The sequence below is a fragment of the Cryptomeria japonica genome, chromosome 2, assembly GCF_030272615.1.
Source record: "Cryptomeria japonica chromosome 2, Sugi_1.0, whole genome shotgun sequence".
Lineage (NCBI taxonomy): Eukaryota > Viridiplantae > Streptophyta > Pinopsida > Cupressales > Cupressaceae > Cryptomeria > Cryptomeria japonica.
Window position 1 is genome coordinate 559,230,970 of NC_081406.1, and position 13,490 is coordinate 559,244,459.

Consider the following 13,490-nt stretch of genomic DNA (forward strand, 5'->3'; position numbering starts at 1 on the left):
TGTTCAATAAGTTCACCACAACCTAGGAATCAAACTCACATATAATCCTTCACCATCCTAATTGACTGCCCTGCTCCACAGCCAATAAAATGGCATGAGCCTCCATAAGATTATTTGTATGAAGACCCTTATACACAGAGAAGATAAACTGAACATCTCCAGAGCTATCCCGACCCACACCCCCAATGCCAGCATGACCTAGATTATCACGAGAAGAGCCATCCGAGTTGATTTTTAGGACCCCAAGAGGAGGAGGGGTCCATCTTCCCTCTCTATTCACCTTCTGGGGTAGAATGCCTACATCTGTTGCGCATGAGCTGCCGTTGTGGAGGAGGGAGATGAAGACGATTACAACAACCAGCATCACGAGGGTCCACTAGAATAGTCATATCACACTTAGCCGCAATAGTTTCCCCTAAAGAGTGTAGACTTTTTCACCATAGGTGAGGGGCCATCAACAACGAATCCTGAAAAATCCACCTATTCCTCTCCAACCACAGGCTCCAGATAATAAAGGAAGGCCCAAGAGCCCAAGCGTCCTGAAGAAAGGGAGTAGAAACAAGGGCCCTGCCCCACCGTTCCCCAAACTCCACCAAAGAGGAAGCATGCCAGTAGGCCATATTCCACACCCCCCACCAGAAATGCCAAATCTCCCTAGCATAGGAACAATGGAAGAAGAGATGGGAGACACTCTTTTCACAACTATGACACAAAACACACATGGAGGAGCCATGGAACCCATGCTTACATAAATTATCCCAAGTAAGACATCGGTTTTGAGCCACTAACCACATAAAGAAGTTGCACTTGGGCCATGACAACTTATGCCAGACATGCTTCCACCAAGGGACCTCAATGTCCCCAAACAACTGTCTGCCTAACTGCTTATAACCAACTACCACAGAGTATTTTCTAGACAAATCTGAACCATCCCAAGCCAAGATATCAAGTTCCCTCAAAGAATTACAAGCAAGGGAAGCCAAAAGTTGGGAAAACTCCCGCCTATCCCCCTCAGACCCTCCAGGTGGCCACTCAGAAGGTTGCTTCTAGCGAAAACTAACAGCCAAACCACCATGTTGCGCCACCTTATAATGCTCCACAATATCCCAGCCACTCGCAAGAAAAATATCACAAAAGGGCTGGAGGTGAGGAAAAGAAGAGAGAATAGGAGGGTGACCATCCCAAGAGTCTAACCAAAAAAGAGCCTATGACCACGAATGACAGATCCAAAAAAGCGCACACTTAATCAACTGTGCTCCCACTTTCAAAGTATGCCAAATCATAGAACCACTCCCTTCCAGAGGATAACGAGGAACCTCAAAAGAGGCAACACCCTGAAGATATTTATGGTTAAGAATACGAGCCCATAACTGATGTTGACTGGTACACCATCGCCAGTAAAGCTTGGCAGCAAGAGCTTTCCCATTCAAAATAGAAGAGCGTAAACCAAGACCACCCTCCTGCTTTGGTCTACACACAGAATCCCACTTAACAAGACTCCATTTTGAAGACAACACATTACCGCTCCAAAGAAATTGACGTGAAAGAGAATCAAATTCCTTAAGGAAATACATAGGAGCTGCTTGAACAAAGCACCTGTAGATGGGAAGGGCCTGGATAACAGATTTGAGAAGAGTCACTCTAGCAGCAGTAGACAACCAATGATGAATCCAATAAGTAACCTTCCGCTTAAGCTTATCAAGCAGTTGCTTCCAGGAGAACCTGGGCTGATGACCAACAACAAGAGGAATACCCAAGTAGACAAAGGGAAGAGACTCAATTTGAAACCGCAGAATAGCTGCAATCCGCCGCTGGATAGCTTGAGGAGTATTAAAGAAGAATATAGAAGACTTCTATTCATTGATTTTCTGGCCCGAAGCCGCTAGATAGATGTCCAAAGCTTGCCTGAAGGATTCAGCCTCCCTAATACGAGCCAGTCCCATAAAAAGAGGTGTCATCCACAAATTGGAGATGAGAAAGCATAGGCAATCCCCTCCCCCACTGCCACCCATGAATCAAACCTTGTGAAACTCGAGAATTAAGAAGTCGACCCAACCCCTCCGCCAGAATAATAAACAAATAAGGAGAGAGCGGGTCCCCCTGACAAAGGCCCCTAGTAGCCCCAAAAAGATCTGAAGGTTCCCCATTCACAATAACCGAAAAGGAGGAAGAGGTCACGCAGCTCAATATCCAACTCACCCAGTCAGAGGAAAAACCAAAGGCCAACAGAATCTTCTGAAGAAAACTCCATTTAACTCTGTCATAAGCTTTTGTCATGTCCAACTTGATAAACATAGACCTGTCCTGAGAGGTTGTCATGGAATGAATGACTTCAGACGCAACTACCACCCCATCCAGAATTTGGTGACCTGCCACAAAGCCGCTTTGCTCCTCAGAAATTATCACAAGCAAATAATATTTAAGCCTCTCTACAATCAACTTCGTAATAATCTTTTATACCACATTATAGAGCGCAATAGGTCTAAAGAGATCAAGTCTATTAGCACCTTCCTTCTTAGGAATGAGAACCAGAAAAGTAGCATTCAGGGCACGAAGCATCTACTTACAATGAAGAGAGTCTTGAACCACCTCCAACAAATCCAACTTCATGGTATCCCAAAACTCCTGGAAAAACTCAACTGGGAAACCATTAGGGCCAGGAGCTTTCCCCTTGTTCATCCCAAACACCACCTCCTCCACCTCTGACAAAGTCACTGGGTGAATCAGAGAAGCATTCAACTCATTGGAAATTAAAGAGGGGATGCAAGCAAGGACCCTATTCTCATCGGCCTCAGCAAGCAGTGAATCCTCAGTGAACATATTAGAGTAGAACTGACGAGCCTCTCTAGACAAAACTTGTTGCGAAGAGATTGAAAGACCCTCAGAGTTAACCAGAGAAGAAATAAAACACTATATTCTGACAAGCTTGCACCGAATGATGGAAAAAATCCATATTCCTATTACCCTCTTGAAGCCAATCAATCCTAGCCTTGTTTCTAGAAAAAAATTTCATGAAGCTCCCACTCCTCCACCAATTTCAGAGCCTGGGCCTCAGCATGCCCAAGAGCCTCCGAGAATCCCAAATCCTGAATCTGGCGGGTAATAACAGCAAGGCGTCCTGCACTTCTCTTTTTTTGGCCCGAAAATTATCAAAACACGACCTATTCCATCTCTTAAGATGATACTTAACATATTGCAGCTTCTTAACCAAAAAATACATAGTTGATCCATACGCAAGGGCGCCATCCCGCCACCACTAAGCAACAAGATCACCCAAAGATGGATCACGTGGCCACATTAGCTAGAATTTGAAAGGAGGATTCTTAGGATTTGGGAAAGTTGAAATCAAAAGCTTAATAAGCCAATGATCAGAGCCACACCACTCAAGAATCTCAAAGCAAATGACCAAGCTGCCTCTAACCCAAGAGAAAGAGACAAGGAAATGATCAAGATCGCTTCAGGCCCACTCCTTCTATTATTCCAAGTGAATATTCCATTAGAGGGTTTTACATCCACCAGAGCCAGAGAGTCCACATTAGTCCAGAATAGATCTGAAGCAGGACCAAGCCTAGGCAGCCCTCCCTGTTTCTCCTGCATACTCAACACAGCATTGAAATCACTAGCTAAGATCCAAGGCAGAAAGGGAGCACAAGACCTAACATATCTGATATGAGCCCAAAGCTGGATTTTACCACGGATGTCAATCGGAGCATAAACATTACTAACCAAAATAGTCTCACCAGATTCCAAAATCGAAGCCACCACATAGATAGCAGACTGGCTTGAAATCCACCAACAAGGAGCAACCTTACGAGGATCCTAGAAAAGAGCCAGACCCCTAGAGGTTCCCCTAGACCCAATACCTTGACATTGGCCAGAAAACCAAATACGAGGGGCAAGTTGAAGCATGAGGTCTACCTGAAGCTTAGTTTCCTGAACACAAAAGATATCAGGAGAATGAACAACAATCGCTATATTTAAGATACTCTCAATCACTATCGTGAATTTTGGAATATATTTGAAATTTTAATTTTATTTTTGATGAATAGGTATTTTTTATTAATTAAAAATATTAAAGTATATATTTACAAAAAAAGGTCGAGGGATACAAGATCACCCCGCGAGAGTCACACAGCCAGAAGCCAGAGTCAAAAAACAAAGCTATTCATCAAAAAAATTCCTCAAGCAACCAAAGCAAAGGTAGCTGAGGGAGGAGGATCGCAATCATCTTTCTTGCCCCATACCTCAGCGAGATCAAGAGATTTCTGTTGAAAACAAGGAAGTACTTGATATTGTAAAATTATTTTTTTAATAATTTTATTTTAAATAAAGATTTTTATTGAAAATGGGGTGGTTAGTTGATCTTTTGAGATCTTTTGGTATGAGGTTTTCTTTGTGTGATATGTGGATATTGTTTATAAATCATTGTAAATCTAAATTCATGCATTAGGATAGTAAGTTTCTCTCCTTTGTTGGTATAGAATGCATGGGTACTACAATATTTCTATTAACTTGTTTCTATTTATCCTCTTGTTTTATGTCATTCAAACATCGCTATGAGGAGAATATTAAGTTGATTAGAAATTTTTTGTGGTCTAAATGAAAAGACACTTCAATTTTAGAGACACCTTGTGGCTACCTTATATAGATAGCCTAAGACCAAAGGCAAATTAAGGATCATTGCTCAAAAAATTGTAAATTTGTTTTTATCTCTAAATGGATTACTACATGGAGGAACCTTGGAAAATATTGGTTAGACACAAGGTGGCTTGAGTTCCTCCTAAAAAGAAATTGCTTAGTGTCTATTAGTAGGATAAGCTTCTTCTAAGGTATCTTTGTCATTTGTTACTACATGGAAGGCTTGGCAAGCAATATCCAAGTAAATTTGGATTGTAAATTAGGACTATAATCAATTTCTCCATCATATTTCACTTTACCCTCGAATTACGTTATACCTTGCCCAAGACCAAAGGCAAATTAGGGATCATTGATCTCAAAACTCAAGAAATATATTTCTCTTCTCTAAATGTATTACTATGCGAAGGAACTTTGGAGGTGGCTTTAGTTGCTCCTAAAAGGAATTTGGCTAATTGTTCATTAGCAAGATAAACTTCTTCTAAGTCTTCCTTGCCACTGGTTAACATATGAAAGTCTTTTTTTGAATTAAAGATAATATAATAACAAACAAAAAACATCATCGAGAGTTAAATTACTATATAGCTAACTCAAAAATGTAACTTAACAATACAAAAAATAAACTACTTAGGGTCCCTACCAAACTATATATAACAACTCTAAAAAGTGATTTGCAACTTTCAAACTCAAAAAGCTACAGTTCTTACCTTAGTTATAAGGAGCCAGTGTAAGGTATCTGTCTAATTGAGTATATATCATATACGAAAATTTATATCATTGTCTACACTAAAAGTTGGCACTTTCATTGTATAGGTCCAAGCTACCCCATCCAATAGGGGGCTTAATATACGATATATCATTGTTAGACCTCACAATTTATATCCCCGTGCTCTCTACTTCATTGATATGTGCCCTCATATTACTCTTTTTTGTCTTTTTTCTTCTTTTCCCCATAATTATGATCACTTTTAGCATTATATTCTTCAATAAGCTGCTTCAACCCCTCTATAAAAGACTTGTTTACTTCCTTGTTGAATGCCCAAGTATGTCCATATCAAATTTTTGAAGTATTAACAATAATAATTCCATTTTCCATCAACTTCATTAATTTGAATCTAGATATTTTCATTGTAATTGTCACCTATGCAACAATGTTGTGAAGGATGAGTCTCTTTTGAGTCTCATTTTGTGCCCTCTTAACACCTTTAAACTCATCATTGTTTTGTAAAATCCAAACTTGCCAAAGTATTTTATGTGAAAAAATCAACCAGAACAAATTGTATTCTTTGTTTAATCTATTAACATGACCAAAAAGAATCTCAGTCCAAATGATGTTACCTTTCCATCCTTTAAGATCAAAGAAAAACAAGTTCCATGTTTCTTTAGCAAAGAAACAATCAAATAAAATATGATTAATCATTTTTGGTTGTCTACAAATGCTAAAAAGATCAATCTTAGGATGATTCATTTTATATGGTAATATTTGTAGTATTAGTAGCCATTTGAAACAACTTTTCTTTGACTCGGCAACATTAAATTTCAAAGCCTGTGAAAAGTATCATGTCAGTGTTTACTAGACAAGGAAAGCTTCCATTCTTGGTTAAGACAAAGAATTGAAGAATCATTGTTGCACAATGTTTTTTAAACCATTCTAGCATTAAATTTTAGAATATTAGTAGCATCAACCCACAGATAGTTTTAAAACATCTCATTGTCAATAATACATTTCTTAGGTAAATGCAAGTTGCTATAGACATTCTAAGTATGGGAGTAAGTACACCAAGTAGAGGCAGGCATGTTAAAACTCCACACTTAAGGAAACCCACGACTTTAGTTGACATTCACTAAGAATGTCCTCAAAAAAATAATACCTTTGGATGCCCAATTTTTGGCAAATCACCCTTGAAGAAGGGTAACAAGTTTGCCACTGTGAAAAATATACCACCAGATGGGTCTTCCAAAGTGAATCAAGTTATTGTAAGAAATGATGTGTTTATTGATGATATTGGATTTGACAAGCCTCCAAGCCTTCCAAATACGCTTGAAGACCGAGGATCCTATAGCAATCATAGGGAAAGAGCCTACTACCAAATCACAAAAAGGAAGCAACCTCCAAGACTTTGCATTTTTTGGGACAACCATCTTAATATTGTTCTGAATTAGGATTTTCCAAGGTTCATCTTCGTCCAACACTTAAATAATACATTTGATAGCTAAGGCTACTCCTTGAATCTTTAGATCTTTTAAGCTCATTCATCCCAATATTTTATGAAGGCAACACCAATCTCATTTAACTGGTTTCTATTTATGTTTCCCTTTACCATCTAGGACTAAAGGAACTTCTCGTTCTTCTTCTGGGTATCATTTTATTTGTAGCTACTAAACAACCACAGAGAGTAGTATATACTATAATATGATAAGATCTTTTGACACACTTGTAGTCTACTAGATGGTGATAGGAATTACTTGTTTCACTTGTCTAATTTGTAGTAAATTTTTCTCTTAATCCAAATCCATGCGCCTTTCAAACATGGGTTGAGTGCAAAGGGGATACCAACATATCTCACCTATTTATTGCCCCTTCCCATTTGAAACCCATGCTTTACAAACCATTGGGGGAAGTCATTCCAACCTAACAAAATTGATTTAACATCAGATAATTTAGCTCCAGAAATATTGTATAAAAAATTAAGTTTCTCCACGAGTAACTCCATATTATCTTCTAAAACTTCTACAAAGAGAATTGTATCATCGGAGAATTAAATGTTAATGAGACCCTCCTTATTTGGGAGAGTAATACCTTTTAATTTAGGAGAAATGGAAGAATCCCTAAGGAGATAGTAAAGAGCATTTGAAGCAATAACAAATAAGGCTAAGGAAAGTGTGCATCCTTGCCTAACAGAACTTTCAAGATTGAAAGGGTCCAATAGCGTTCACCATTTATATGAATTTGTGCCATTTCATCTTTCAAAAGGGTTTTCACATAATTACAAAATTTGGGAGGGAGCCCAACTACTTCAAGAGCCATGAAAAAGTAGGCTCATTCCACCCTATCATAGTTTTTTTCAAAGTCTAGTAGGAACATGTCATCATTTTTTGTTAGTTAACTTAGCCCAACTCATGGATTTCTACCTTGTGAGGATATTTTCTAGAATATATCTTCCTTTGATGAATCCAATTTGGGTGTTTCTTAAAAACTTGGGAAGGATGTCCACCAATCTTAATGCAATCATTTTTGCAAAAATCTTAAAAGACACATTCAATAGTGTGATAGTGTTGGTATTTTGGTATGGTTTTGTCATTGATGTCAACACCTACTGAATACACCTACTTTGGGGATCCAGCAACATTCACCGGCAAGCAGTAATTTGTGCAACAGTTACTGGTATATGGTTAACCGGCAGGATATAATGTTCACCGGTACCTGGAATGACATGGAAGACACTTGGTAATTTCGAAGACATCATGTGAACACTTTATTCTGAAGTAATAATCATTGGTATATTCATATTTGCATATTTGCTTTTACCGACAAATAGGTCCAGGGTTACACCGGCAGGTTTATCTTTTCCAGATCATCATGGCACGCTATGGAGATGATTTATTATTGTTATAAATGCATTAAGCCGACATGTTTAATCGGTTATTGCATCGGATATTATATTATTTGTAAAATGTTTTTATTGTAATATCTTGTAGAGCCGACCTACTAAAATTGGTCGTAGGGTATGGTATAAATGTAAGATCTTATTTGTAAGATCAAGTGTGGAGTGCGAAAAAGATTCAAGTGAAGGTATATGCGAGATCAAGCAGAGGCATACACGAAGACATCATTTGAAGGTGAAGTTAGGTTTTTGTAGAAGCATATCAGCATTACATCGGTACTGAATCCAGCATATGAAGATGCGAGTTTGTGCAGTACATTCTTATTGGATTTAACCATCCAACTGTAGTCAGTGTGACTCCCATTTGTGATTGAGCAGTGAGCTCTAGGCTATTGGCCTTTCTGCATGTGCAGACCCCTTTTTGTACACTTACTATCTGCAGTAGTATCATATGATTGTGGGTAAGGTTTCCCAACGTGGTTTTTCCCCTTACAGGGTTTCCACGTACAAATATTGGTTTCATGTGTTGTGGATAACTTTGTGTTTATGTTTCATGCATTAATTCCTACCGGTATAGCAATTTACTGTTAACACTATCTACTGGTATACTTAATTGATTCACCGGTATTAAGCATTAAGTCGGTTAATAAGTTTTTGGTTTGAATTTATTAGACAAATGATTCACCCCCCTGCTCCCCCCCCACCGCCCCCTCCCTCTCAATTGTCTTCGGGACCTAACAATTGGTATCAGAGCCTAGTCCTCTTTTTGCAGAAGTTTAACAACTTGAGGAGATCCAATGTCTACTAATTATTTTAGGAAAGACAATCCTAAACTTGATGGAACCAACTATGGGATATGGAAGATCAGAATGGAGACACATCTGAATTGCATTGGTAAAGACATCTGGGAAGTTGCTAAAAATGGTTATACTGTTGTTGTAGCTGGTCAGACTGCTCCAACTACCTTAGCCAAAGATGAAGAAAATGATTGCAAAGCAAGAGAAGCACTCTTGAGTGCATTATCAGATCAACAAATCATGGGATTATCAGATAGGTCTACTGCTAAAGCTATTTGGGATCATTTGGAAACACTGAATGAAGGAGATTCCACAGTCAAAATTGCAAAACTTGAAAGCTTCCGAGTCAGGTATGAACATCTGAAAATGGAAGAAGATGAAAGGATTTCTGCTTTTATGAAAAGAGTAAATGAAATTGTTTTGGGTATCAAATGTTGTGGACAAACCTTGAGTGAGGATGAGATTGTTTCAAAAATCTTAAGAGGTTTTCCACCGGCATGTAAAATGAAGGTTACTACTATAAATGAGTTGAGAACAATGCCTAATACATTAGTAACTAGGGATACATTGATTGGAAAACTTTCAGCTTTTGAAATTGAAGAATTTGGTCCTGTTGCTACTATAAAGACTGATTTGGCCTTCAAAGCATCAACATCATCTACTCCATCTTTTGACAAATCAGACTGGAGAGCCTTTTATGCAAAAGAACTTGAAGAAACCGGGAAGGAAAATGAAGAGCTTGAAGAACTTGAAGCACTATTTGCAAGGAAAATGCCAAAAGGTAAAATTGGAAGTAAGTATGAAGGTAAAGCACCTTTTAAATGTTTTAACTGCAATAAGATTGGTCATATGGCTTCAAGATGCCCTGATAGACATGCTAGACTAAGAGAAGAAGCTAGAAGAACATACAAGCCTAATCCTGAATATCAGGGATATAGATTTAAGAAGAACAAAGACAAATCTTGTTACATTGCTAATGAAGGTGTGACTGATGATTATGATGAGGATCCAGCAGACAATGGATGGGTTTTTGTTGCTATAACAGAAGATCAACCAGCACCTACTGCTCAACCGGTAGAACAAGCCCTAGCAGCTAAAGTTGAATTAAAGGATGAATGGATTATTGACTCAGGATGCTCACATCATATGACTTGAGACAAAGGTAAATTCTTGAACTTTCAAGAATACAATGGAGGTTTACTAAGATTTGGAGATGACAAAGCCTGTTCAATCAAAGGTAAGGGTTCAATATCTCTTGATGGTAAACATAACACTGACAATGTCTACTATGTTGAAGGATTAAAGCATAATCTTTTAAGTGTTGGTCAATTAGTTGAGAAAGGTTTTCAGTTACAATTTAAAAATGGAAAATGCAAAATCATGAATAGAACTGGTTTGGAAATTGCAACCGGTAATCAGACTAGAGGTAATATCTTTCATTTGAATAACAATGAAAAGACATGCTTAATTGCACATATAGATGAAAAGTTGGTTATGGCATAAAAGACTATGTCATGTAAATTTTGATTGCATGGTAAAAATCAATACTTCTAAGGTAGTTAGAGATCTACCTAAAATTGTGAAACCTCATAATACAATTTGCAAGGAATGTCAATTTGGAAAACAAGTTAGAGCTAGTTTCAAAAGTATTCCAGAAAAATTCAATAATGATCTTGATTTAATTCACACTGATCTATGTGGTCCAGCTAGAACTAAAAGCTTACAAGGTGATAGATATTTCATGCTAATTATTGATGATTATTCTAGAATCTGTTGGGTTACTTTTATTAGAGAAAAATTAGAAGCACTTGGGAAGTTCAAACTATTCAAAGCAATGGTTGAAAATGAAACCGGTAAGAAAATCAAATGTTTAAGATCAGATCAAGGAGGAGAATTCACATCTAAAGATTTTAATACATTCTGTGAAGTGAATGGAATCAAAAGACAGTTATCAGCACCTCAGACACCACAGCAGAATGGAGTTGTTGAAAGGAAAAACAGAACTATCTTGGATGCAGCAAGAAGTATGTTATCATAAGCAAATCTACCACATGTTTACTGGAGAGAGGCAGTAAGCACTGTTGTCTATACATTCAACAAAGTTCACATCAAAGGTGAAACCGGTAAGACCCCTCATGAATTATGGTTTGGTAATATTCCTACTCTTAAGTATTTCAGAATTTTTGGAAGTAAATGTTATATTAGAAGAGATGAGTATATTGGCAAATTTGATCCTAGAAGTGATGAAGGAATATTTCTTGGTTATTCATCTAAGAGCAAGGCATATAGATGTTTTAATAAAAGATTACAGAAAATTGTTGAGAGTACAAATGTAAAAATTGATGAACAATTCAGAGGAAATTCAAGGTATATAGACTCTGAATCGGAAACAGAAGTTATGACAAATGAACCTACAATGAATCCACCGGTACAGAATGATGATCCAGTTACTCCGGTATCATCAGAGGATTCCATAGTAATTGAAGAACAACAACAGACTAAGACACCCCAGTATGTAAGACTGAATCATTTTGAAGATCAGATAATTGGAAACAAATTTAAAGGAGTTATGACAAGAGGAAGATTGGCAAATGAAGACGTATGTCTTATTTCTCAAATTGAACCATTATCTATCAATGAGGCATGTGAAGATAAATTTTGGATTAAAGCTATGGAAGAAGAATTAGGACAAATTGAGAAAAATAATACTTGGACATTAGTTCCCCAGCCTAAAGATAAAAATGTAATTGGAACCAAATGGGTATTTAGAAATAAACTTAATGAAGATGGTAAGATTGTTAGAAATAAAGCAAGACTAGTATGTAAGGGATATTCTCAAAAAGAAGGAGTTGATTACAATGAAACCTTTGCACTGGCAGCTAGAATTGAGGCAGTTAGATTATGCTTGGCTTTTGCAGCTCACAAGGATTACAAAGTTTATAAATGGATATTAAATGTGCATTTTTGAATGGAGATCTTGAAGAGGAAGTTTATATTGAACAACCTGATGGATTTTCTTTGACAGATGACAATGATATGGTTTGCAGATTAAGAAAAGCTCTGTATGGATTGAAACAAGCCCCAAGAGCTTGGTATGCAAGATTGGATAAGTATCTTTTAAAGATTGGTTTTACTAAAGGAAATGCAGAGAGCAATTTATATTACAAAGTAACTAATGATGACATCTTGATTATTGAAGTATTTGTTGATGATATAATCTTTGGAGGAGAAGATGGATTATGTAAAGAATTTTCTCTTGAAATGCAGCAAGAATTTGAAATGTCTATGATTGGAGAAATAAAATTCTTTTTAGGATTACAGATTTTACAGACTGATAAAGGTATATTTTTCAGTCAACCTAAATACTTGAAAGAACTACTTAAGAAATTTGGGATGGAGAACTCTAAACCGGTAAGCACACCTATGACTACAAATGACAAATTATCTCAAAGGGATGAATCTACACCTGTTAATCCAACTAGATACAAATCTATGATAGGAGGTTTACTGTATTTGACACAAACCAGACTTGATATTATGAATGCAGTATGTATAGTTTCTCGATTTTAGAGTAATCCTAGGGAAAATCATGAATCAGCAATGAAAAGGATTTTCCGGTACTTACAAGGCACAACAAATCTTGGATTATGGTATCCTAAAGATGAAAATTTTGATCTATGTGCATATACAGATGCAAATTGGGCAGGAGATGTGGATGATAGAAAAAGCACCACTGGAGGAGCATTCTTTCTTGGAAAGAGATTAGTTTCTTGGTTAAGTAAGAAACAGAGTTGTACATCTTTATCAACAGCAGAATCAGAATATGTTGCAGCAACAACAAACTGTACACAGGTACTTTGGCTTAAGCAAATGTTGAAAGACATAAAGGTGAAATGCAAGGAACCTATTACTATATACTGTGATAACACTGCAGCAATTGATATATCTAAAAATCCGGTATTACACTCTAAAACAAAACATGTTTCTATCAAATTGAATTTTCTCAGGGAAAAAGTTGAAGAAAAAGAGATAAAACTGGTTTATGTGAATACTAAAGAACGGCTTGCAAATATTTTCACAAAACCTTTGCCTAAGGAAACTTTTGAGTATCTCAGAGATCAGCTCGGAGTCATACCACCACCGGTAGAGACTTAGACAGTTGATGATTGTCATCAACCGGCAGAATTAAATGGACAAATCTTTATTCCGGTATTCGATGAGGAAGCTACTTCAAAGGGGGAGTAGTTGGTATATTGAACTAGTTGGTATTTTGTATGAACTTGACCTTTTGTGACTTTGGCATTTGATGTCAAAGGGGGAGAGATATCTATGGAAAAACACATTTAGTAAGATTTAGTAAGAAAAAGAGATTTTTAGGGAATAAATTTTGAAAAATACATCTAAGGAGAAATTGGTATGAGAAATTGGTATTGTTACTGTAGACGTATAAAAA

The 13,490-nt window shown here is 37.1% G+C and overlaps 1 protein-coding gene across 1 annotated transcript; it reads right to left on the bottom strand.

Annotated features, from left to right (window-relative positions):
- Positions 1 to 1,205: 1,205 nt before the first annotated feature.
- LOC131866007 (uncharacterized) lies at positions 1,206 to 2,820 on the bottom strand. The gene is made up of 3 exons (XM_059215419.1): positions 2,568 to 2,820; positions 2,022 to 2,369; positions 1,206 to 1,819 (listed from the first exon to the last, which is right to left on the bottom strand). The coding sequence occupies exons 1-3, from the start codon at positions 2,818 to 2,820 to the stop codon at positions 1,206 to 1,208; spliced, it is 1,215 nt and encodes a 404-aa protein (XP_059071402.1).
- Positions 2,821 to 13,490: the final 10,670 nt, after the last annotated feature.

Coding starts and splice junctions, on each gene's coding strand:
- LOC131866007 (XM_059215419.1), bottom strand. CDS start 2,820: ATGTTCACTGAGGATTCACTGCTTGCTGAGGCCGATGAGAATAGGGTC. Junction 2,370..2,567: donor GGTTCAAGACTCTCTTCATT/GTAAGTAGATGC, acceptor GCTTTGTGGCAG/GTCACCAAATTCTGGATGGG. Junction 1,820..2,021: donor TAATTCTCGAGTTTCACAAG/GTTTGATTCATG, acceptor ATACTCCTCAAG/CTATCCAGCGGCGGATTGCA.